We start from the raw sequence: 27,124 nt of genomic DNA, 5'->3' as shown, positions 1-27,124 counted from the left end.
CAGAGGAAGGTGAAAAACCCCAGCAAAGCATGATCGTTTGCTACAGCAGAGAAAAAAATCCTTCCTGATCCCCCAAGAGGCAATCGGATATTCCCTGGATCAACTTTACCTAAAAATATTAGTACCCAGTTATATTATGTACAGCTAGGAAAAAATCCAGGCCTTTTTTGAAGCCATCTACTGAGCTGGCCAGAACCACCTCTGGAGGGAGTCTATTCCACATTTTTACAGCTCTTACTGTAAAGAAACCTTTCTGTATTTTGGAGACAAAATCTCTTTTCTTCTAGACGTAAAGAGTGCCCCCTTGTCCTCCTGTGATGACCTTAAAGTGAATACCTCAACACCAAGTTCACTATATGGACCCGCTTCTGTATTTATACATGTTGATCATATCCCCCCGCCCCCCCCCTAAACTCCTCTTCTCAAGAGAGAATGGCGGCACAGTGGTGTAGTGGTTAGCACTTTCACCTAGCAGCAAGAGGGTCGCTGGTTGGAATCCCAACCACGACACTACCTGCCTGGAGTTTGCATGTTCTCCCTGTGCCTGTGTGGGTTTCCTCTGGGTGCTCCGATTTCCTCCCACACTCCAAAGACATGCTGGCAGGTTAATTGGATCCTGTATAAAATTGGCCCTACTATGTATGTATGAACGTGAGTTAGGGACCTTAGATTGTACGCTCCTTGAGGGCAGGGACTGATGTGAATGTGCAATGTATATGTAAAGCGCTGCGTAAATTGACAGCGCTATATAAGAACCTGAAATAAATAAAATAAATAAATAAATTCAGTTTCTCTAATCTTTCCTCCTAGCTTAACTCCTCCATGCCTCTGATCAGTTTGGTTGCCCTTCTCTGCACTTTCTCCAGTTCCCCGATATCCTTTTTAAGAACTGGTGCCCAAAACTATACTGCATATTCCAGATGAGGTCTTACTAATGATTTGTACAGGGGCAAAATGATATATCTTTCTCTGGAGTCCATACCTCACTTAATACAAGAAAGGACTTTGCTTGCTTTGGAAACCGCAGCTTGGCATTGCATGCTATTAAGCTTAAGCTCGACCAGAACACCCAGATCCTTTTCCACTATGGATTCCCCCAGTTCTACTCCCCCTAGTATGTATGATGCATGCATATTCTTAGCCCCCAAGTGCACAACTTTACATTTATTAACATTAAACCTCATTTGCCACATAGTTGCCTAATGAAAAAGTGCATTGAGGTTGGCTTGTAAGTTGGAGACATCCTGTAAAGATGTTATTCCATTGCATAGCTTGGTGTCATCTGTAAAGACTGAAATGGTAGTTTTAATCCCAGACCCTATATCATTTATAAAGATATTAAAAAGTAAGGGTACCAACACTGAACCTTGGGGTTCACCACTGATAACCTTAGACCAGTGATGGCGAACCTTGGCACCCCAGATGTTTTGGAACTACATTTCCCATGATGCTCATGCACTCCGCAGTGTAGTTGAACATCATGGGAAATGTAGTTCTAAAACATCTGGGGTGCCAAGGTTCGCCATCACTGCCTTAGACCATTCAGAGTAAGAATCATTAACCACTACTCTCTGAATTCTATCTTTTAGCCAGTTTTTCTATCCATTTACAAACTGAGAAAATGTATAATTTTAAGGGAAAAATAAGTTGATTTTAAATTTCATGGCATCAACACCTCTCAAAAAAGTTGGGACAAGACCATGTTTACCACTGTGTGGCATCCCCTCTTCTTTTTATAACAGTCTGCAAAAGTCTGGGGACTGAGGAGACCAGTTGCTCAAGTTTAGGAATAGGAATGTAGTCCCATTCTTGTCTAATACAGGCTTCTAGTTGCTCAACTGTCTTAGGTCTTCTTTGTTGCATCTTCCTCTTTATGATGCGCCAAATGTTTTCTATCGGTGAAAGACCTGGACTGCAGGCTGGCCATTTCAGTACCTGGATCCTTCTATGCAGCCATCATGTTGTAATTGATGCAGTATGTGGTCTGGCATTGTCATGTTGGAAAATGCAAGGTCTTCCCTGAAAGAGATGACGTCTGGATGGGAGCATATGTTCTAGAACTTGGATATACCTTTCAGCATTGATGGTGCCTTTCCAGATGTGTAAGCTGCCCCTGCCACATGCACTCGTGCAACCCCATACCATCAGAGATGCAGGCTTCTGAACTTAGCGCTGATAACAACTTGGGTTGTCCTTGTCCTCTTTAGTCGAGATGACATGGCGTCCCAGTTTTCCAAAAATAAACTTCAAATTTTGATTTGTCTGACCACAGAACAGTTTTCAACTTTGCCACAGTCCATTTTAAATGAGCCTTGGCCCAGAGAAAGCACCTGCACTTCTGGATCATGTTTAGATATGGCTTCTTTTTGGCCTATAGAGTTTTAGCCGGCAACAGCGAATGGCACGGTGGATTGTGTTCACGAAGATCACGGGCATCCAGTATGGTTTTCCGGCCTTGACTCTTACGCACAGAGATTGTTCCAGAATCTCTGAATCTTTGGATGATATTATGCACTTGGATGATAACTTTTGCAATTTTTCTCTGATAAACTCCTTTCTGATATTGCTCCACTATTTTTTGCCGCATCATTGGGGGAATTGGTGATCCTTTGCCCATCTTGACTTCTGAGAGACACTGCCACTCTGAGGCTCTTTTTATACCAAATCATGTTGCCAATTGACCTAACAAGTTGAAAATTGATCCTCCAGCTGTTCCTTATATTTGCATTTAGCTTTTCCGGCATCTTATTGCTACCTGTCCGTACTGTTTTGGAATGTGTAGCTGTTCTGTTCTCACTACATGTATGCCCCAGGCGTGTGCAGCTCAACATACAGCTAAACCTTTAATCCTGCAATAACCAGTCCTTTTGTAACTTAAGGCTTTATTCCAGAGATAGAATAGTGGTCACATGAACAGGTTACAAGTCAGAATAGATATGCGAATAGGATTGTGAATAGAGAGGTGAAACTGTGAATAAACAGATAAAGGCATACAATCAGTGTACAAACATTAACAAACATATGCATTGAGTATATAACTGACAGTTCTGAGCATACCAGCGATGCTTCAAAGGGGGGTTCAGGAATCTTCCCACAGGAACCTCAGATGCTGTCTGGCTGTGTCACAAGGTGTTCTAAAATGGAGATTTTCGACTTTCGCGACTATTACCACGCCACGCTGACAACTCAATTTAAAGAATGGTACCGCTCTACACACATCACTAGCTGGGGGCAGATCGAATCCTCTCAAACTCCTCACGTGCCCCTGCGGATCTGGCTTCTCTGCGCCCCATATGGTCCTAAAATCCCAACATCCTTTTCTCCCCTGATGGTAGCATCATTGATAGTATGGCGTAAATTGCTGACTATGACAGAGAAAAACCCTAACCTGATCTCTCCACCGTTACCTTTGGAAACACTCACTCTACTGATTCCTGATATTTCCCTCACAGCTTGGAAGACACGGGGCATACTGACGATACAACATCTATTCCATGATACGACGCTAAAACCCTTTTCGTCCCTTCAAAACACATACCATCTTCCTACCTCAGAACTCTTTTCCTATATCAGACTTAAACATCTTCTCTCTACCATACTGATCCCATGTTACAGACTACCAAGCAATGTATGGCATTTCCTAATCAACCCATCCGTTGCCTCTAGAGGCATATCACTGATATACCAGGCCCTACAAGACAAATCCACGTTTACCAAGTCGCGTCCTCTTCTTCAGTGGGAGGCGGATCTCCACCAAACGTTCACTACAGCTCAATGGCAAACAGCACTGAGGCATGCATATAAACACACCAAATGATCGGCTTTATGGGAACAAACAATTAAAATCACGCTTCGCTGGCACCTAACACCTACCAAATTGGCGAAATTCTATGGGCACTCTTCTCCACTATGTTGGAGGAACTGCGGGCACCTGGGCGACATTTACCACATTCTATGGGACTGCCCGTCTCTCCGTACATACTGGCATGATGTCTTTCATACGATCACAGAAATCACGAAATCCGTGGTGACACCCACCGCGGCTCTCGCCTTGCTTAATCTCACCATAGAAACATTTCCCCCAGCTCTTAGACACATCGTCACCCATGTCCTTTTGGCAGCTAGACTGACCATTACAAGGAATTGGAAGCGGACGCAACCCCCCTCAATCCACGAAGTCCTGGATATGGTGCACACTCACAGTATGTATGAACAGATGTTTGCCTCGAGCAGAGGGAACTATCAAAAGTCCCTCTCCTTGTGGCAACCCTGGTCACAATGGTACCACCCTTTACCTACGCCTGCTCTACCCTGAATGTAGGCCTAGACCTAGTTGATGTCAAATTGACACCTACTGCTGTTATTATGATGATGACCCCATGTTTTGCTATTTATGTTTGGTTGTTATTGACGCAGATTCGCTGCGGTTGGCTGTTGTATGTCATTCTTTACTTGGAACAATATTTCTTTGCAATGTTTTTTGCATTCTTTGTTTGTAGTACTGAAAAATTTCAATAAAAACCATTGAACAATAAAATCGAGATTTTCTCAGAGAGGGGTGGAACTAATGTCCAACAATAGATATCAGGAAATACCATAAAGTACTGTACAACAGTCTATGTCACAGTGGCATCTTGTGGACAAGATTGGTATTACAACTTCCACTAACATTAATTATTTCTAAGCTGGAGGCATGACACTCCCCGTCTGGTATCATCCGATACCAATATTTATTCCTCAGATGACAACAACAAGATCAGTTCAGAAACTGGTCTGAGGAACAACTTTGTCTCCTTGTTTCTGTGGATCTTGACTTTCACTTTACATGGGAGTGATTATGTGATGCAATAAAAACAGCAATGTGGTGGTGACCAGGAACTATTAGAGGGTTTCTCTCATCTGAATCTAGGTTGGCTTGTCTTAAACGACCACCTACCTTAAGTAGTCCATTTTGATCAAGGAATGGGTCAAGTTTTCTCAGGGCACTGTCTCTAGGGATAGGTTTCCCGTTCAAGATACAGTCAATCTCCTTAGCATATGCTTCATGCTGTACAGTGCGGATTATAAGATCCTGAGACTGCTGTAGCTCTAATACTGAACTGATCCTTTGGCAATGGTGCCATCCCTTGCGGTCACAGCTGTTTGAGTCACCTTTAAAGGAGCGAGCTATATAGATAAGACAAGAAATAGCTCGAACAAGTGTCTTACATTTTGAGAATCTGGTAAATCTGTTAGATTTAAGCTGACAACCTGAAGCTGTAGTATGAAATGTTGAGATCTCAGGGCGGATGTCAGTATCTGAGTCTGGATCTACCAGTTCAATAGTGTCACTTTTAGGAAAAGTTTGTTCTGCATCGTACAAGAATGCAGGTCCTGTAAACCATGTTGTGTATTTAAGGTTACATGCAGCAACAGCTCTTGTAGCATGTCTGCAGGGTTACAGTCAGTAGGTACATAGTGCCATTGTGTTGGACTGGTGGATCTCCTAATCCTCAACACTCTGTTGTTGACATAGACATAGAAACGTCTGGTCTCATTGTAGATGTAGCCTAGAACTGTCTGTGTAGAGCTGAACATCTTTAAGGTCAATGTCCATCTCTGAGGTTATTGGTTCTGCAAGTTCAACAGCTAGTACTGCAGCACAAAGTTCTAGCCTAGGTATAGTGTGCTCAGGGTGTGGAGCTAGCTTTGCTTTGCCCATGATGAATCCTACGTGACATCGTGCTGTAGTGTCAACATTCCTTAAGTAGGCCACGGCAGCTATTGCCTTGACAGAAGCATCACAGAATATGCAAAGGTTTCGACTCTGTATCTCTGTAGAAGGTACAGGAGCATATGGGCGTGAAACATGGAGATCAGATAAGTCTGATAAAGAGTCTCTCCACTCTACCCAAGAGTTCCTCTTATCAAGGGGTAGTGGGGCATCCCAATCAGATGTTTCATGAATCAAGTCTCTAAGCAAGGCTTTACCTTGAATTGTAACAGGTGCTGCAAATCCTAATGGATCGTACAGGCTATTGATTGTAGACAAGACACCTCTGCGAGTGAAGGGTCTTTCTTCTCCGTTTACTTGGAAGGTAAAGGAATCAGATTTCAAGTCCCAAAGTAGACCTAGACTGCGCAGTACAGGTAAAGAGTCTGTACCCAGATCTAAGTCCTTTAGATCACTGGAATGGTCTTGAGCGGGGAAAACTTCCATTACCTCTTTGCTGTTAGAAGCAATCTTGTGAAGCCTGAGATTGGAACAAGCGAGCATTTCCTGCGCTCTTTTAAGAAGACAGATTGCAGACTCACTGGAAGGTAAGGATTTTAAACAGTCATCCACATAAAAATCTTTCTCTATGAATTGTCTTGCATCTGAGCCAAACTCAAGTTCACCTTCTTGGGCGGAATGTCTGAGTCCGTAGATAGCGACTGCAGGTGAAGGGCTATTGCCAAAGATGTGTACCCTCATGCGATACTCTGAGATATCTTTGGAAGGATCATTGTCTTGGAACCAAAGGAACCTTAGGAAGTTCCTGTCTTCCTCTCTGACCAAGAAACAATGGAACATCTGCTGGATGTCAGCTATGAAGGCAATAGAATCTTTGCGGAAGCGTAAGAGCACTCCCAGGAGTTTGTTGTTGAGGTCTGGGCCTGTCAAGAGGACATCGTTCAAGGAGATACCCTTGTATTTGGCACTAGAGTCAAACACTACTCTGATTTGACCTGGCTTTTTGGGATGGTACACTCCGAATATAGGGAGATACCAACACTCTTCAGAGTCTTTAGGGGTGGGAGCTACCTCGGCATGACCGTTCTCAAAGATCTTCCCCATGAAAGAAAAGAAATGTTCCCTCATCTCTGGCTTTCTTTGTAAATTACGTCTAAGGGAAGCAAAACGTTGTAAAGCTTGTTCTTTGTTATTGGGTAAGCGTTGTCTCTGTGGTCTGAAGGGAAGAGGTGCGACCCAGCTGTTTGTACCGTCTTTGACTAGACCTTGCTCCATTATTTCTAAGAAGAGTTTGTCTTTGATAGACATTGCCACACGATTGTCATCATTGGTTCTCTGAAAGACTGTGCACCCTAAATGGTCTTGGTCACTGTCACAGGCAAAGTTGTCACTAGTGGGGCTTGTGAAGGGACAAGATGAGTGGGTGGCGTAGACTGATTCCTTAACAAGGAAATGGTTGTGGCATGGCTGGAAAAGAGAGGGATGCCCATTCTCTAGGTTATTTGTGAGCATGCAGCTAACAAAGTTAGGTTTGTGCACGCTTCCTAGACAGATGTCTCCTATGATGACCCATCCAAGGTCTAACTTCTGAGCATAAGGAGCGTTATTGGGACCATTAATCTGAGCTCTTGATTTGTGGGCTTGTAAGATATCTCTCCCAAGGAGTAGGATAATCTGAGCCTGAGGATCAAGTTCTGGTATCAGATGTGCTATGCGTTTCAAGTGTGGGTGATCAGCTACATCTGTTGTAGGAATTTCAGATCTATGATCAGGGATCTGATTGCATTCAATAAGAGTTGGCAAAGACAAGCGAGATCGCCTATCGATGGACTCGATTTGGTAGCCGGATGCTCTCCTACCAGCCGTCTCCACTATTCCTGCACAAGTTTTCAAGGAGTAGGGAATGCTGGGGCCTTTAATGCCGAACATGTCAAAGAAAGTTGAGCTGGCTAATGACTTGTTACTTTGGTCATCGAGGATTACATAAAGCTTACTAGCTTTGTCTTTTTGGCCTGTTGGGTAGACTCTGACTAGGCAGATTTTGGAGCAGGGCCTACCACCTATGGCTCCTTTGCAGATCTCTGTACATTGTGAAGTGACCTCTGGTGTAGTTGTGGTGGTGTGCTCCTCCTCCCCGCCATGCTCACTAGTGCTGAGGGTGTGTTGTAAAGTCCATGGAGCTGGCCCAGGATGTAACCCTGTGTTGTGATCTGAGCTGTCACATTCTGTGCATTTTAAACTGACCTTACAGTCCTTGGCGAGATGGGATGTTGAAGAGCAGCACCTGTAGCAGATGTGGTTCTCCTTGAGGAAGGCCTTGCGGTCCTGCAGGGTTTTCTCTCTGAAGGCTCTGCATTTTAGTAGAGGATGTGGCTTCCGATGCAAGGGACACTGCTTACCAGGATCATTGACCTTTGTCTCTGAGTTAGAAAAGTTGGCAGACCTGTGAAAGGAACCTGGAGGAGACACATTAGTTTTGTGTACTGGAGCAGCACACAACAGCGTAAAATCAAAACTTGGATCATTTCTTGTTTTAGCTTGCTGGCACACAAAGTCCACAAAAACAGAAAAAGGAGGGAATGGAACATCATGCTGTCTTTTATATCGGGATCCGTGTGTAATCCACTGCTCTTTCAAGTTATAGGGTAACTTTTGCACAATGGGGTTGACACCTCTGGCTGTGTCAAGGGATGCAAGTCCTTGTAAGTCTCCCTCGGATTTAGCTACTTGAAGTTCCATTAACAAGTCACTTAACTCTCTAAGTTTATGGTAGGCTTTGCTAGGTATTCTGGGAAAGTTATCAAGTCTTTTGAATAATGCATTTTCTACTGCTTCTGCTGAACCATAACACTCATCAAGTCTATCCCAGATTGTTCTAAGACCAGTGTCTGGATAGTTTATATTTATTGTCCTGATTCGCCTGGCGTGCTCGGCAGACTCATTTCCAAGCCATTTGATCAGGAGGTCTATCTCTTCACTGCAAGATAGCCCTAAGTCTCTGATGGTGTTTTGAAAGGATGACCGCCAGGCTCTGTAGTTTTCAGGGCGGTCATTAAACTTTTCAAGTCCTTTGGTGACTAACTCGCGTCGTGCAAAGAACCTTGCAAAGTCTATTGTGGCTTGGTTAGGCTGTTGTGTGTTGTCATGGTAAGATGGCTGTGTGTAGTCATACCTTTTGCTGGCACCGAGTTGTCCTCTGATGTACCGTTCTGGCTTGGACGTTGGTTCTGGAGGGCGATTAGAAGGTGATTCTATTATATCAATTATGGGGAGTCTGTCGTAGGAGACGTCACTTTGCACGGATTTCTCCCGTTTGCAGGCTTGAGGCTTGTCACTGACTTGTGGCGGTACCGTGTGGTGACTTTGGCTTTTCTCTTTGACGTCATCTTTGACACTGCTTGTTTTAAAATGTTGATTGATGTAATCTGAAGTTTGTTGTAGAGAATTTGGAGTTTCAGCTGCTGGATCGAGAATATTGCTGCGTCTGCTGCGTTCACTTCTCGGGTATACAGCTAATTCTAAGGCGTCTGCTTCAGCTATGGCTGTTGCTACTTCCTTCTCTACAGTCAGTTTCTCTAGGGCTACTTCTAGGAGGGCCTCCTCTGCCTCTAACTGTGCCTCTTGTGTCTTTGCTTTTAGGAGGGCTTCCTTTGTCTCTTTCTTCAACCTTACTTTCTCCTGTTTAATCTGCATTTCTTGCTCAGCAAAGGCTGCTCGGGCTTTGGCGGCTTCAGCTTTCGCACGTGCTATGGTGAGTGCATTGCTTGCAGAGGAAGATCTAGAGGAGCCGGAAACTCGGGACCTTGTCTTGAGTGAGGATGTTTGGCTATGTGACATGCTGCTTGCAGGAATGCTTGACTGTGTAGAGACTGCTGTATTGCATATGCAGATGACTGCGCTGGCAGAGTAACAGGCCTCTGTATAGTCGCTGTCCTAAATCCCACTTGCTGGATAGCCGCTGTTTCACTGTTCTGTTCTCACTACACGTATGCCCCAGGCGTGTGCAGCTCAACATACAGCTAAACCTTTAATCCTGCAATAACCAGTCCTTTTGTAACTTAAGGCTTTATTCCAGAGATAGAATAGTGGTCACATGAACAGGTTACAAGTCAGAATGGATATGCGAATAGGATTGTGAATAGAGAGGTGAAACTGTGAATAAACAGATAAAGGCATACAATCAGTGTACAAACATTAACAAACATATGCATTGAGTATATAACTGACAGTTCTGAGCATACCAGCGATGCTTCAAAGGGGGGTTCAGGAATCTTCCCACAGGAACCTCAGATGCTGTCTGGCTGTGTCACAAGGTGTTCTAAAATGGAGATTTTCTCAGAGAGGGGTGAAACTAATATCCAGCAATAGATAACAGGAAATACCATAAAGTACTGTACAACAGTCTGTCACAGTGGCATCTTGTGGACAAGATTGGTATTACAACTTCCACTAACATTAATTATTTCTAAGCTGGAGGCATCACAGTAGCTCTCATGAAATCCAAAATGAGCCAATATTTGGCATGACATTTTAAAATGTCTCACTTTCAACATTTTGATAGGTTATCTATATTATCTTGTGAAGTAAATATAAGTTCATGAGATTTGTAAATTAGTCCATTCCTTTTTTACTCACAATTTGTACAGTGTCCCAACTTTTTTGGAATCGGGTTTGTATTTTTTTCCAAAAAAAAATTGTTTTTGAAAGACCGCTACACAAATGCTGCGTGACAAAAAATATTGCAAAGACTGCCATTTTATTCTCCAGAGTCTTTTCTAAATATTATATATATATATATACACAGTGCTTTGTGAAAGTATTCGGCCCCCTTGAACTTTGCGACCTTTTGCCACATTTCAGGCTTCAAACATAAAGAAATACAATTGTAATTTTTTGTGAAGAATCAACAACAAGTGGGACACAATCATGAAGTGGAACGAAATTTATTGGATATTTCAAAGTTTTTTAACAAATAAAAAACTGAAAAATTGGGTGTGTTTTGAATTTAATTTGTTGCCAGTTGAGGGATTGACAGAGAGGAGTAGGGGACACTGACTGATTAGTAAGGTGAATGAGTCTGGCAGCAGCATTCATGATGGATTGAAGGTGAAGATAGCCTATGTAGAGGTAAGCCAATGAGAGGGGAATTGCAGTAGTCAAGGTGTGAAATGACCAGGGAGTGAACTAGTAGCTTTGTTGTGTCATTGGTTAGAAAGGGGCGTACTTTGGAGATGTTGCGGAGGTTGAGGCTGCAAGATTTGGACAGTGATTGGATGTGGGGCTTGCAGGAGAGTTCAGCATCCAGGACAACACCTAGGACCTTAGCATGTGGGGATGGGCGGATAGTTATGCCATCGATTTGGACAGACAGATCAGGGGAAAGGGCACGTGGTGGAGGAAAAAAGTTTGGTTTTGGATAGATTGAGTTTGAGGAAGTGTTGTGACATCCAGACTGTAGGAACTGAAGCACCTGTGACCAATTAACCACTCCCCTAATTAGTAGTCTGAAGAAAGGAAAAAAAAAAAAAAGGCTTTTTAAAAAGTGACAGAAAAGTACCCCTAAAAACACAGAAAAATGCAAACCCAATAATTACCAGCAGTCAAAAAGGAAAACTATTGATCACTATCCACTTAAGATTTCACACTCTTCAGCCTCAAAACAGCAAATCTGGCATCTAGAATACCTGTTTCTTTTTTGCCAAAATGCATTTTATAATGGGGCCAATGTGCTGTAAATGCGAGCCAAGAATTTAACTTGCAGTTGCAGCACAGCCCATTAACTTGAAAGAGGACAGGTGGTGTCATCTGTCAACTCCACAAGCCACATTAAATTTTCTGCACTCTGAACAAAAAACATTGTTTAATGGCATATGAACAGCTTCCTCTGGTTTTATTTTAGATGGGTGGTCAGACTATGGTAAAACCCTATCTCCACTGCCTGTTTTTAACACCCCCTTGTCACCCGTGTGAAAGAGGGCTAAAAGTTTTACAGTCTGAAGACCAAATACTGTAATTAGTTACAATATGTAGACTCTCCTTCTCTGTCTCTCTCTATATATAAATACGTACAAAAATATATATTGATAAATAATATGTAATATTTCTTTTTCAGTATATTGGTCCATATTCAATTACGAAGACAGCGTTACTTGGATTAACCAATGTGTTGGCACAAGCTTTGCGTTTAATGAACATCAGAGTAAATGGCCTGGCACTGGGTTTAATCAATACCAGTTTCAGCAAAGTGGTAAGTCCAAAATATTTCAGGGTAATAGTGTTACAATTCATACATTGGATAAACCAATTCGGGTTTACAGGAAAAGAGCAATTCATGTTTGTTTAAACGATGTTACTCCAAAAAGATTACGGGATCAATTCATTAAGATTTAAATAACGGCTAATAAAATACGGCCAAATAACGCTTGTGATAAATCAGTTGAGAAAATGCAATTCATTTAAATGTTTGTGTTGTTTAATAATGACTGAGGTATTTGTTTGATTGAGGGGTTATTACCGCATTTTTTTCATGTGGTAATTTATTACATTGAGCTAGTTGCTAAGCAGTGAGCTGGGAAGCCAGCCTGCAGAGTCCTTAACTCCAGATGACTCTTCAGCTGTCAGTGGGTTCCCTGCTGACAGGTGAATGTTAAAAAAAGATGCAGACAATTAAAAAGTATATAAAAAAAGGGGGAGGCGTGGCGACCGCTGGCTAAGATGGCCGCTTAGACCTTGAGCTCCGGCGTGTACCCGCTCTATTCAATCTCCACAGCAACGATCACAGCCCATCTTCAACATTTTCGGGCGTCCGAATCACCGCTGCATCCACCGATCATGGCAAGGAGGAAGCTGGAGCAGCCTGTCGTGCGCAAGTTATCTGAATTCTTCAAGCCGGCCGCCGCCGGTCTTCAACAAAATGGCGCCGTCACCTCTCCCTTGCCTCAGCGCGTCTGCCCTCTTGCGGCAGCGCGCACCGATGACGCGGCTCCTCCTACGGCTCCCGGGCTCTCCACCCAGCCGATACCAATGCGGCCATCTCGCTCCTCGGACTCCTCGCCCTCTACACCCTCCACACAAAGCCCGGCTAAGTCCCGACCGAGGTGGGAAGAAGCTCTACCGGCCCTGGAGCACCCGGATATGGAGGTGAGCGCTGCTGCCAGCCACACTACCCACACTGAGGCCTAAACCCCCTCACCTGATCCCTTTGCATCCCTGGTCACCACGGGCAAACCTATTTCGGATACAGCCTTAAAGGACATGATGTCCATGTTCCATGCCTCCCTGCAAGCTAATATCTCTGCCTCAATAGCATACTGCCAAAGAGAACTACATGGGATGGGAGATAGAGTGCATACCATTGAGGAGAAAATGGGAGAATTTACAGCGTCTTATAACACCCTTGTAGACTCCCACACAGCTCAACAAACTGACCTCTGCCACATCCAAGCCAAACTAGCAGACCTTGAAGACCGTTCAAGGTGAAACAACTTGAAGATTCGTGGTATTCCGGAGTCTGTTCTCCCTAACCAATTGCCTACCTATGTGAGAGACCTTTTCCAGAAGTCTGTACCTGAGCTTACTAATGCGGACTTAACAATTGACAGAATCCATCGCATCCCCAAACCCTCCTTTCTCCCACAAGAAGTCCCCTGGGATGTTTTGCTCAGGGTACACTTTTTTCAGGCGAAAGAAAAGATTCTTGAGACATTCCGACGCAGGGACCACCTGCCTGAACACGCCACTACTCTCCAGGTACTCCCTGATTATTCCCAATATACGCTACAGCACAGACGTAACCTTAACTCTGTGACCAAAGCCCTCAGAAATCACAAGATCATCTATAAATGGAAGTATCCGGCCAAACTTTGCATCACCTACCAAGGATCGACGTCCCAAATAACCACGATTGACCAAGGGATACGTCTGCTACGGCAATGGGGTATAGTTCCAGAGCCTCCAGACCATTCTTCAAGCAGCAGTGCCCCACTACTGCCTACTCGCGTCCAACCGGATTGGCAAATCGCATCCAGATCGTCCAGACCATCTAACCGTCATAAATAAATACACCGCATGTCATCCTGACGGGTACACCCAGCCCCGTTGTCTCTGATGGACACTCAACACCGTGTCCATGAACCCCGCAACCTCCGCAATACAGATTGCTCACCTGGTCCCCATGGGCCAAGTTCTTTTTACCTTCCCCTCCCTCTTTGTTTGTCGTGTCTCTTGTCCCCTGTTTTGTCTATTCCCTTTTTTTTTTTCCCTCTCCACAGCTCCAGGCAGTGACTCCGGTTTTTCACCCATCCGCTACATGCACAGCTGGACTTCGCTCGTTGTCTTGATTCAACATTGGTCTTATCCCGGCTTTAAGTCCTCTGCTGAGTTTTTCACCGCCTGCAATCGACCTTCAGTGACTGCCTCCCACTCAGGTACCTTTTTCCACAGTGCTGCTTCTATCCCTGTTGGATTATGGCCTTGCCCTTTGTCCCTCATTTTCTCTCCGCCCTTGATGGACATGCCTCTATGCCCCGAAAGACTGCTTCACTTCGCTGATCCCGGCACCTCTGTGTCCCCTTATTTACCCCCATGACGCCCTTACATTTCCTCTCACTGAACGTTAAGGGTCTCAACCACCCGGCTAAACGCTACTCCTTGTGGCAAGAAGCACTTTCCTCTAAGGCGGACATTCTTGCAGTCCAAGAGACGCACTTCAAGCTAGGATCTACCCCCAAATGTTCCCACCAGGAATTCCCACACGTTTTTCTAGCATCGTCCAACGAAAAGAAGAGGGGGGTGTTGATAGCTGTCCGTGCCTCTGTGTCCTTCGCTTACTCCAGGGTGGTGCAGGACACGGAGGGACGGTACCTCATTGTTAATTGTACTTTGGATGATTGCCCTTACACGTTAGTAAATGTATATGTGCCTAATACTCACCAATTACGTTTTCTGGGTAAATTATATGCTAAGGTTAAAAAGTTAACGGTGGGCAAATTGATCGTATGTGGGGACTTCAACTTGGTGCCGGACCGCGTCATGGACTCCTCCTCCAATCCCAAATCGCAGCTGCCTTCACTGGCTGCTTTAACACATGCTGAAGGACTCCATGACGTGTGGAGGTACCAACACGCGGAAGAAAGAGGTTACACTTATTTTTCGCCCTGTCACAACACTTACTCCAGGATCGACCTGTTCTTGATAGACTCTGCCACCCTGCCCCTAGTAGTTGACACTGACCTTTCCCCTATCACGTGGTCCGACCATGCGGCAATACACATGACCATTTTCACCGGCCCTGCAAACCCGTCCTCCTTTATTTGGCGCTGTAACAACTCCATCTTATCTGACCCTGACTCCCTTAAACATTTGCAATCGCAACTAAGAGAATTCTTTGAGACCAATGACACCCCAGACATCAGCCCAACTACCCTCTGGAACACCCACAAGGCGTTCGTCAGGGGAATCCTCATACAGCTAGGCTCTCGCCTAAAAAAGAGATACCAACAGAAGTTACAGGACCTCACTGCAGAAATTCACTCCCTGGACACTATCAATGTCACCTCACCCTCCCCCGCTAATGCCTCCAAACTCACATCCCTGAGATCGGACCTCCGGCGTCTCCTTATTGACCATCACGATAAAATGTTGGCCCGACTGTGTTTACAGTATTACTCATCCCATAATAAGGCAGGCAAATTCCTGGCCTCTCGGCTAAGAGCCAAACAAATGAAATCCAGGATAGACTCTATTACTCACCCGCACACTGGCGAAAAATTAACCCACCCCCAAAAAATTGCTGATGCCTTCGCGGACTACTATGGCTCCCTATATAAACTGCGAGATGACAAAGACACCCCCAACCCAACGACTGTGACATACAATCATTCCTAGACCGCCTTGATCTACCAACACTCTCCACCGATTCCCTTGCCTACCTGAACCGCCCCTTCTCAACCCAAGAACTGACCAAGACTCTTAAAGCTCTTCCCCTCCGCAAATCCCCGGGTCCGGACGGCCTGACAAATGAGTATAATCACACCATGCAAGAAACTCTAATACCTCATATGCTTCCCCTGTTTTCCACAGCCATCCAAACCAGTAATCTCCCACCAGAAATGCTCCTAGCCAATATTACCACCCTCCCCAAACCCGGTAAACCGCCATCCACCTCCGCGAATTTCAGGCCCATTTCGCTATTAAATACTGATGTAAAAATCTATGCCAAATTAATAGCTAATAGACTCGCAACAATCCTCCCCACACTAGTGGGCATGGATCAGATGGGTTTTGTAAAGGGTAGACAAGCTCCAGACGCTACTAGAAGAGTGGTCAACCTGATCCACCACGCGGAACGCTCCAGAACGCCTTCTCTGCTCCTCTCTATAGACGCAGAGAAGGCATTCGATCGAGTCCACTGGGGGTACATGGAATTGGTGCTGCAGAAGTTCGGCTTCTCGGGCCCGATCATGTCCGCCATACTCTCCCTTTACTCTTCACCATCAGCTAAAGTCCTATCAGCAGGAGTCCTATCTAAACCATTTTCTATAACAAATGGCACCCGTCAAGGATGCCCCTTATCTCCCCTTATCTTTAACCTGATCATTGAACCACTAGCAGCTTCCTTTAGGCAAAACTCCCTGGTCTCCGGCTTTAAAATCAACCGCTCGGACCATGTCATTACGCTTTTCGCTGATGACGTGATTCTTAGTTTCACGAACCCTATTGTGTCCCTCCCGGCGGCCCACGACATACTACAAAACTTCAGTCGTCTCTCATATTACAAAGTCAACTTTAGTAAGTCAGTTATTCTTAATATGGGCGTACACAACACAACGTGTACTCATCTACAAACCACTCTCCCATACACATGGTCTACATCGCCGATCCGCTACTTAGGCATTAACCTCACGTTTCCCTCAGCCCACTTAGTCACCTCCAATATCAAACCTCTGATCTCGACCATCTCCGCAGACATAGCCAAACTCACGTCGACAGATCTTTCATGGACTGGCAGGATCGCTGCCTTTAAAATGGTCTGCCTACCCAAAATTTTGTACCTCTTTCGCACTCTCCCAGTCTACATTCCCCAGAAACTCATCAAACCCCTCTCGTCGCTCCTTCGCGCTTTTGTTTGGCAAAAAAAGAGGGCCAGATGCTCTTATGCCCATTCGACTCGCCACAAATCAGTTGGGGGCATTGGCATGCCAGACCTACTAGATTACCATTCTGCGGCCCATCTCACCGCCCTTCGCCAATGGTTTTCCGAATACTTTGATCTCCCGTGGGTTCCCATAGAGAAAGCGCTCTCTAATGTAAACCCCCTCAGCGACCTGCTATTAGCAGACAACTGGAAACAGGTTCCCCTCCACACGCTCCCCTTACCAACCCAGGCTCCCCTACTGTCCTGGAGAATGTTATCCCACCACCTTCCAGGATCTGCGACACCTGTCAAAATACCAATCCCCCTTGCCTCTTTAAATATCCTCCTCCCTTATGTTAACCTCTCCAAATTCCACGCAGCAGGCATCACCTTCATATCACAACTTTACCAGGGTGACACCCTTAAACCGTTCACAACACTAGCCAGTGAATTTTCCCTCCCAGCACAAGCTACCCTTGCATATAACAGCATCTCCAGCTTCCTGCGTAAATACCCCCCACCAGTGATCCTTATATCCCCTCAATTATGGCAATTTCTCACCAACCCCCTATGTTCTACAAAAGGTATATCCCTATTCTACAATACCATTAAATATAAAAATACATTCCGCAAGTCCCCGCATATGATTTCCTGGGAAAGTGAACTCAAGCAAACCTTCTCAGATGCTCAATGGCAAACAGCCCTCCGTACTACTTATAAAGCCTCCAAATGTGTATCCCATTGGGAACAGGCGCAAAAAGTGTTGACTCGCTGGTATTTAACCCCATACCGACTTTCTAAGATTTTCGATGCTCAAAGCCCCCTCTGCTGGCGAAACTGTGACCAGGTGGGCACAATTCTTCACATCTTTTGGCAATGTAGGGGTCTGACCAGTTTTTGGGGAAAGATCTTCGAAATCATATCAGACATCACTGGCATTTTATGAAACACAGACCCGGCCTTAGCACTACTCTCCCTAGGCATAGACTCATTTCCACCCGCCATGCATACTGTTATTACCCATATACTAATTGCAGCCAGGACAATTATAGCCAGATGTTGGAGGCAGCCAGTCGCTCCCTCACACCTATAGGCCATTAGACAAATTAACCTCCAATTTTCTTTGGAGAAAGCTTATGCTTCTTCTGTTCTTCAAAGCCCTAAGTTCCACAAACACTGGTCATTCTGGATGCAAAGCAAATGCATCACCAACCCTTGTTGACAGTTTCAACTTTACTCATAACGTCTCGCTGTTACTTGTTGCAATTCGTTATATCACATTCTGACAGTTCATACTTTATATGACAGGAATTACCTAGTTATGTTGTTCTACCTACGACCGCACCAGTTGTTATACACTTGCATTGTTTGTATTGTATAGTCATTGCTAGAACCTAATGATTGTACCAAGATTACTGCAACCATGTGTACTATGTACTGTACATCATACCCTGTTACCCCCCTTTTTTTTTTTTTTTTTGTTTACCCCCCCGTGTATTTTGTTATGTCTTACTTGTGTTTTGAAATTTCAATAAAAACCATTGAAAGTAAAAAAAAAAAAAAGTATATAAAAAAAAGAGCGTCCCCCCCCCCCCCCCCCAAAAAAAAAAATGATAAAATCCATTCCGGGCCCTTCGGGGTCTAATAGGGATTTTAAGGGGAGCCGCATGCCAAAATAAAAAAATAAAAAACGGTGTGGGATCACCCCCAACATCCATATCAGACCCTTATCCGAGCATGCAGCCCAGCCCCCTCCTGAACCATACCAGGCCACGTGCCCTCAACTTGGGGAGGTGAGTGCTTTGGGGCTGGGGGGGCTCTGCTCCCCCCCACCCCAAAGCACCTTGTTTCCATGGTAATGGGGACAAGGGCCTCATCCCCACAACCCTGGCCAGTGGTTGTGGAGGTCTGCGGGAAGGGGGATTATCGGAATCTGGATGCCCTCCCCCATGTGAATTGAGTATGGGGTACATAGTACCCCCTACCCATTCACCAAAATAGTGTCAAAAAGTAATAAAAACACATATAGTTTTTGACAATTCCTTTATTAAAAAAAAAAAACCTCTGATGTAAATCCATCATCAATCAGGCCGCGCACTGTACCACCGAACCCAGAAAAATTTCTGGCTTTTTTTGCGAGGCCGGCTGACCACCAAATGCCTCCTCAGCCATTTGACAGTTCTTCTGCATGGGCCTGTCCCCCTCATGACATCACCGGCCCAGCATGCATTGGCCTGTGACGTCACAAGGGGGGCTGTCCGTGACAGCTGATGAGTCATCCGTTGTCAATGACACTGTAGCCGGCTGCCTGGCCCGCTCCTTTGTAACCAGCTATTTGTAAAAAAAAAAAAAAAAAAACAGCGAGGGGGTCCCCTCAACCTCCATGCTGTGTTTTTTTGTTTTTTTTACCCCTACCGCATGTGTTACCGACAGCAAAACCCTGGTGGTAAAATATTGCATGTTTTTGTTTTGTTTTTTTTTACTCTGTTCCTTTTGTGAACTGGACTTAAGAGCTTACCGCACGGTTTTTAAACCCTATTTATCAATACGTTTTTCATTTTGCCGTGAAATGCTGCATAATCGTTTTTTGTTTTGATGAATTGGAATTAATTTACCGCATGCGGTAATTTATGCCAATAAGTCATGTGACCATGTTATGGCATGCAGTAAACATTAATGAATTGATCCCTATGCCACTCCCAGCGCACAGGTGCTCATTTCTCTGGGGTCTGTTCCTTCCACACACAATTCAGCAAAACTCTGAAGTTGCACGCCTCTTCCAAAGGGTAAAAATTACCTTTTGTTCAGCACAGACATTCATTCCACCCAGAATCCTCACCCTAACATATTTCACCCATTACTGGGGATTAATCATAGAGCATTAATAGGGTAACTACTGGATGTGGCCACTATGGGGGGCCTGGTGGGAAAACAGAAAGGGGGGACTAGTGGGAAACTGAGTGAGATGTTTGCATCTGTGCATCTTCCTTCCAAGCAGCAGCACATACAGCTTACGGACTAAGTACAGGCAGTAGCAGAGGTTGCTGCACTAGGGAGAGGCTGCTGATGTGGTCCTTTTGAGGAAAAGAAGAGCTCACTCATAATGGCCAGACAAGCAAAAGCAGGGTTGGTTGCTGGAACAAAGAAGCTGTACAGTACCCGTCATGCTCCTTATGGCAAGGGGCAGACTCAAGCAGGTCATGTAGCACATTATTGTGTGGGCCCACCAGCCCATTATTTTGATTGGGCTGCTTTACCTGTGGAAAATGTGGGGGGAAAGTCCCAGACCATTTTTCAAAATGTGGCCACACAGAACCGCCTAGTGCTGTGGCACCATGTGGTTTTGCGTACAAGAAAGTGCACCACATTTCCTGATTTGCGGGGGTGAAATAATGGCACCCCTGCTCATCTACTAAACAGCAGCATGCTTTACCTGCAATTTGGAAACACATGCAATTATGCATGCATTTCTAACCTGCACTGCACAAGTGTGAACCTAGCTTACAGGCCTGCCTACAGTTGGTGTAGGGTGCTGTAGTGAATCGGTGGATGGTGCTACCATGCAATTATTCTAAGATAGGCACTAGGGATGAGCTTTGAGTTCGAGTCGAAGGTAAGTTCAACTCAAACATCACACGTTCGATCATTCTTAGAATGACGAACAAATGTGCTTCTTCGCGGAAAATTAGAGTTTCCCATAATGCACTGCACATGCCGCATGTGCAGCGCGTTATGTGATTGGCCAAAGCATGCACACTGACCTCATGCTTTGGCCAATCAAATGATCTCTGCCATGATTGGACTAATGGCAGGCTGCCTTTAGCCAATCATGGCTCAGGGGCCAAGTACACGCCTCACACTACATAAAGGCTGCTCGTGCAGCTGCAGCGTGTAAGTGTCATTGTGCGGGCGATGAGACAGGGACAGGCACGCAATTGAGGCAGGGAGAGAGTAGTTTTTTTTGGAGTTTGTCAGACAGTGCAGAGACATTGCTAGCAGTGTAGGGAGGGCCAGGTACGTGTGCGAGGTAGGGAGAGATTTCTTTTTTTACATCATATCAGACAGTGCAGCACCAGTAAGTGAGTGGCAGTGTAGGGAGAGCCAAGTACCTGTGTAAGGTCGGGAGAGATTTCTTTCTTTTCATCATATCAGTCAGAGTATTGTTCATCAGTCAGTTGTGGAACATTCTATAATCATCACAGACCTATAGGATTATAGATCACTTCAGATATCAGTCAGAGTATTCATTGGTCAGTTATGGAACATTCTATAAGCATCACAGATCATCCATCTATAGGATTCTAGATTACATCCGATATCAGTGAGAGTATTGTTAATTGGTCACTTGAGTACATCTATAACCACCACAGCTCATCTATAGGGCTATTAATTACATCATATCAGATCATTGAGTATCTATTGGTCAGTTGTGTATACCCTATATTGATCTGTATCAACATCCTGTCCGAAAGGCCGACAAAGAGAGACCGATGCCCACAGGCCACAAAAAGAGGGCAAGCAGCCCCTGCGTCCATTGTGAAAAGTGGTGGTCACAGTCGACATAGTGCATCCTCTGCAGGCGGGGCACGCCCGTCCTTTATTTTCGGTGCTGCCCGTGCTATTCAGCCACACCATGTGGAAGAGTTGGTGGAGTGGATCAATAAGCCGTCCTCATCCTCCTCTTCCTCTGACACCCATGCTCCCAGTAGTTTGCCTTGCACCGCAGCTGCCAAAGCGGCCTGTTCCACAGGCTCCTTCTACACAGCTACACCTTCAGTCGCCCCACCATCATGCACAGAGGAGTCACCTGAACTATTCGATCATAGTGTCAGTGACATGCTCCTGGAGGATGCACAGCAATTTGAAAGCTGTGATGTTGGCTCCCAGGTTGATGAAGGGAATAATGTGAGCCTAGAAAGAGGGGGTGACAATGACGGACAAGAAACCAGCAGTCATGTTGCCACAGCTGAAGCATATTGCCAAGTTTGCTCCAGTGACGAGAAGGGAGGGGATTGTGAGGTCACTGACTGTACTTGGGTGCCTGACACGATAGAGGAGGAGGAGGAGGGGCAAGATGTGGAGGACGCATAACTCCAATGAGGAAGGATGTGCTCTAGGGGCCGCCATAGCAGTAGCCAACCTATTGCGTCACCGCACAGAGCTCCACAGGTGCAGGGTGCTGCAAATTCCCCGTGGACTGCAAAAAGTTCATTAGTGTGGGCTTTTTTCAGCATCTGTGCAGTAGACCACAGCATTGCTGTTTGCAACATCTGTCTAAAATGGATCAAGCGTGGCCAGAACACCAGCTGCTTGGGCACCACATGCTTGACAAGGCATATGACGACCTGCCATGCAGTCTGTTGGCAACAGCACCTGTAAGAGGCAACAGATCAAAACAAGCATACATCATCTTGCTCCTCATCTGTGATCTTTAACCCTACTATACCTCATGCCTTCTCAAATACCAGCATTGAGAGGGATGATGGTATAGCAATGAGTGTCACAGGGACTTGCACCCAATTTGCAAACAGTACACCACGGCTTGATTTGAGCACCAGGCAAATTTCACTACCCCAGTATTTGAACTGTAGAAACAAAATACTGTCCCAGCTATCCACATGCTCAGCGTCTTAATGCTAGCTTGGCCAAATTGCTAGCATTACAGTTGCTGCCTTTTCATCTGGTAGACTCGGCTCCCTTTTGTGATTTTGTGGAATGTGCTGCACCACAGTGGCAGGTCCCAAAAAGGCATTTCTTTTCACGTAAGGCCATTCCGGCTCTCTACCGTCATGTCGAAGGTAGTGTTTTGGCCTCGTTGGACAAAGCGGTCAGCAGGAAGGTGCACATTAATGCTGACTCTTGGTCCAGCAGGCATGGACAGGGATGTTACATTTCTTTCACGGCGCACTGGGTAACTCTGCTGGCAGCTGGGAAGGATGCAGCAAAGGGTTCAGTCTTGCAGCTTGTTTTGCCACCACGCCTCCAAAAGGCTGGTGCTGGTTCCGCCACATATGGCTACTCCACCTCCTCATCCCCCTCCTCTTCTGCTCAATTCTCCTCTGCAGCAGAATTGCTCCCTAAGCTTTCAAAGGGCTACACAAGCAGTCAGGCTAAAAGATGCCATGCTGTGCTTCAGTTGGTCTGTCTAGGGGATAGGAGTCACACTGGTGCAGAGATTCTGTCAGCTCTGCAGGGACAGGCTCAGAGATGGTTGATGCCACGACAGCTTGAGCCAGGAATGGTTGTATGTGACAATGGTACCAACCTTCTCTCCGCCCTCCGACAGGGACACTTGACACATGTTCCATGCTTGGCACATGTTCTGAATCTGGTGATGCAGCGTTTCTTGAGCAGATACTCGGGTTTCCAAGGTCTCCTCAGGCAGGCCAGGAAAGTCTGTGGCCATTTCCGCCGTTCGTTCAATGCCAGTGCTCGCTTATCTGACATTTAATGGGAATTTACCCACCAACCGCCTCATTTGTGACATGCCCACCAGGTGGAACTCAACGTTGACAATGCTGCAGTGGCTGAACATGCAGGGCCATCAATAAGTACCTGTGTGAGTTTGGCACAAGGACAGGGTCAGGGGAGCTTGGCTTTTTTTCACCATGCCAGTGGCTTTTGATTAAGGATGCATGCATCGTCCTGTCACCATTTGAGGAGGCCACAAGGATGGTGAGCCGGCACGATGCATGCATCAGTGACACTATCCCGCTAGTCTACCTGCTGGAGCACACGCTGCGTAGAATCATGGACAGGGCACTTGAGGCAGAACAGCGGGAGGAAGAGGATGACTTACTTTCCTCACAAGGACCCCTTTATGCAGATATCATTCCTGCAGGGCCACAAAACACACAGGAGGAAGAGGAGGATTTTGAGAGCATGGATGTAGAGGAAGAGGATAGTATACAGCAGTCTTCAAGGGATGGTTTTGATTCCCCAGAAACCACAGGAGTTGTACGTGGTTGGGTGAGAGGTTGCTCCTGCTGACAGTGTCCTCCTTAGTGACCCAGAGGAGTCAGAAGCTCATGCCTCCTCCAACTTACGTTGTATGGGCTCCCTGATTCTGCAAAGCCTGCGAAAGGACCCGAGGATTTGTGCTATCAAAGAGAGGGATAATTGCTGGTTGGCAACCCTTCTTGATCCACGTTACAAGGGTAAAGTTGCAGAGCTCATCCTGCCTTCACAGAGGGAGCACAGGATGAAACATCTTGAGGAGGCCTTGAAAAAAAATTTGTGCACCACCTTTCCAGACACTGGGAGGTCAACATTCTTTGGACATGTTCCTGAGGCATCGTTCAGCCAAAAGGAGGAGCGGTGGAGAAGGCGGCCAGCTGACCGATGCCTTTAAACAGTTCTTTTGTCCATAGCAGCACCCAGAGCTGTTAGGTTTAAGCAACCATCGGCAGCGTCTCCATCATATGGTGCATGATTATCTAGGCGCAAGAGCAGACTTGGAGACCTTTCCAGCCGAGCATCCACTGGCTTACTCGGTCTTGAGGATGGACCACTGGCCAGAGCCTGCTCAATATGCAATAGAGCTACTGGCCTTTCCTGCTTCCAGCGTGCTTTCCAAATGGACGTTCAGTGCTACTGGAGGTTTTGTGATGGACAAAAGAGTGCGTCTGTCCACAGATTCTGTTGACCAGCGGATTTTTTTTATCAAAATGAACCACTCCTGGATCAACAAGAGCTATCAGGCCTCTAAAGCTGATGTAACTGATTGAATTTGCTAGAGGTCTGCCATCCCTTGAAGACTGCATATGCTGCCTATCCTATTCCTCTACCTTTATTCTGCTAGCTTCCAACAATGTTTTTGATTTAGGTCACTACCAAATCCCCAAGGCCTAATTTTTCTGCACTTGTATGACAGGTGCATACAATTTAAATGTTATATGTAATTTTTAACAGCAAGCCCTGACCCTGTGCCCTGCTAACTGTAAGGGGTTATGGTGTTCAGGCACCACCAACACCAAAGGCCCAATTTTTGGCACCTGTATGACAAGTACATGAAATTTTAAAATTTGTATGGATTTTTTAGCAGCAGGGCCCGTTCCTGCGCCCAGCAAGAATAACTGCAAGGGGTTACGGTGTTCAGGCACCACCAACAAACAAGACCCAATTTTTCTACACCCGTATGACAAGTACATGTGATTTGAAATTTGTATGTATATTTGTATATGACATTCTTTTGCTTTAGAAATTTCAGTATTGCTGCAGCAGGTTACATACATCAGAGATGCACTACTTTACAAGCACATTCAGGGGAGCCCCCAGGCACGATATTTGAAGGAATTTTTCATTTTTATAGTTTCACTTTAAGCCTCATTAAAATCAGTAAATCAGTGCTCCTTTAAAAACGATTGTTTTTAAAAACATTTTTCATTACTACATGTTCCCCAGGTCAGGACCCGGACCCCCATACACTTTTTTGGGGCAATAACATGCATTTAAGCCTTCAAAATTAGGCCATTTGATTTTCGAGTTTAGAGTCCCATAGACTTCAATGGGGTTTGTTTGTTTGAACAAATTTTTCCTCTGTTTGCGATGTTCTGATGCGAACCGAAGTGTTCGGCTCATCACTAATAGGGACCTTTTCCAGCACACCTTGGAAGAGTTTATTCACCTAAAGTAATGGGTGTCACAGGCCCATGTTTTGGAACCTTGCAGGATCCATTTTTTAAGGCCGAGTGATGAGCTGCTAGAACAAGATGTGTGTGTTTTATGTGTCAGTCTTTGTTTCATTTGTTTGTGTATGAGTGAGTTTTTAGTGTGGGTTTCATGCGTGAGTCTGGGCTTCACCTGTGTTTTTCATTTGTCTATGAGTTTATAGTGTACAGTATGTGTATTGTGTTTATATTAGATAATGTGTGTTAGGGCCAGGTCACACTAGGCATACTCTCTACTGACACTTTGATCAAAAGTACTACTTATCTAGCTCTATGCATTGCTCCCTTGCTGTCAGGATAATTGTGCCACTAATGAAAAACACTGCAGAAAATCACTTGTAGATAATCCTGCCAGTTAGGAAGTGACATGTGGATCCAGGTGTGTATTCCTCTGCATAGTAATCCTGTCATGCATGCTTTTTTCCTGGCAGCCTACTTACACCTACTGAACCCCCATGTAGGTGGGCATTCTTGTTCTGTGTGTGTGCTTGCATGCTTTTTGTTTGTTTGTGGGTCTGTGTTAATTTGTGTGTTTGTGTTTCATATGTGTGTGTCTGTGTTTTATTTGTGGCAACAACTCCCCAGGGGTAGGATCACTTATCAGAATAAATACTCACCTACCTCCATACATCACTCCCTCACTATCAACATGAGCCTGAAACCGCTGCATCACTGATAAAAACACTGCAGGAAGTTACTATTGATTATTCTGTCAGGGAAGAAGTGACGTGTGGATCATGGTGAGTAATGCTCTGCATAGTAGTCCTGTCAATTGAAATATTGCCCTGCTAGCCTAAGTTCTCCTTCTACATGTGGGGGTCATTCTTTTATTAACCGCCCACAAAGGGGTATTCTTTTTCCTACTGACCACCAACATAAGGAGGCATTCCTCCCTAATGTACGTAAGGGAGAAAACTTTCTGACACTATGGTGACATTGTACTGCGCTGTCTATTGATCATAGGCACTGACTGCTGCACTGATGACACTGTATGTCAGTGCAGCAGTCAGCGTCACACCAGTCCCTGGTCACCGGAGCCAGTGAAGGCATCAACAGTGTCCCTGATCATTACCACATCAGTGCAGTGTTGCCCAGTGTGAGGGAGCATTCTTCCTCTACTGACCACTGACATAAAGGAGAATTCTTCCTTTTACTGACCGCCAACATAAGAGAGCATTTTCCTCCTATGGACCACCAGCTTAAGGAGAGCCTACTTTCTTCTACTGATTAACAACATATGTGAGAATTCTTCCTTCTATTGACCTACAACATGAGGAGGCAGTCTTCCAATTGCATTATTTACAAAATAAGAGGCTTGCCAGGAAATGTGAATTAACGTTTTTTTTTTTTTCCTTTTGTAAGTGACCACCAACATAAGGGGGCATTCTTTCTTCTACAACATCCAATGTGAAGGAGAAATTTTTCTCTTACGGACCTCAAACATAAGAAGGCCTTCTTTCTTCTACTGGCTACTATTGTAGGGGCATCTTTTCTTCTACTGGCCACCACATGAGGGATAATCCTTCCTTCTATTGGGCACAAACATAACATGGCATTCTTCTACTGGCCACCAATTTAATGAGGCATTCTTCATTTCACTGACCACCC

At 45.3% G+C, this 27,124-nt stretch overlaps 1 protein-coding gene across 1 annotated transcript in view; it reads left to right on the top strand.

Moving 5' to 3' along the window:
* LOC309566169 (dehydrogenase/reductase SDR family member 4-like) overlaps positions 1 to 27,124 on the top strand; it is a 153,212-nt gene that overhangs the window by 99,127 nt on the left and 26,961 nt on the right. Inside the window, exon 7 of the mRNA XM_082271236.1 lies at positions 11,826 to 11,960. Within this exon, the coding sequence (XP_082127362.1) occupies positions 11,826 to 11,960 (135 nt within the window). The remainder of the gene's footprint in view (positions 1 to 11,825; positions 11,961 to 27,124) is intronic.

This window comes from Pelophylax lessonae, assembly GCF_965119305.1.
Source record: "Pelophylax lessonae genome assembly, chromosome: 1".
In the NCBI taxonomy this organism is placed as follows: domain Eukaryota; kingdom Metazoa; phylum Chordata; class Amphibia; order Anura; family Ranidae; genus Pelophylax; species Pelophylax lessonae.
Note: the sequence above shows the minus strand (reverse complement) of the source record. Positions and strands in the feature narration are given on the sequence as shown.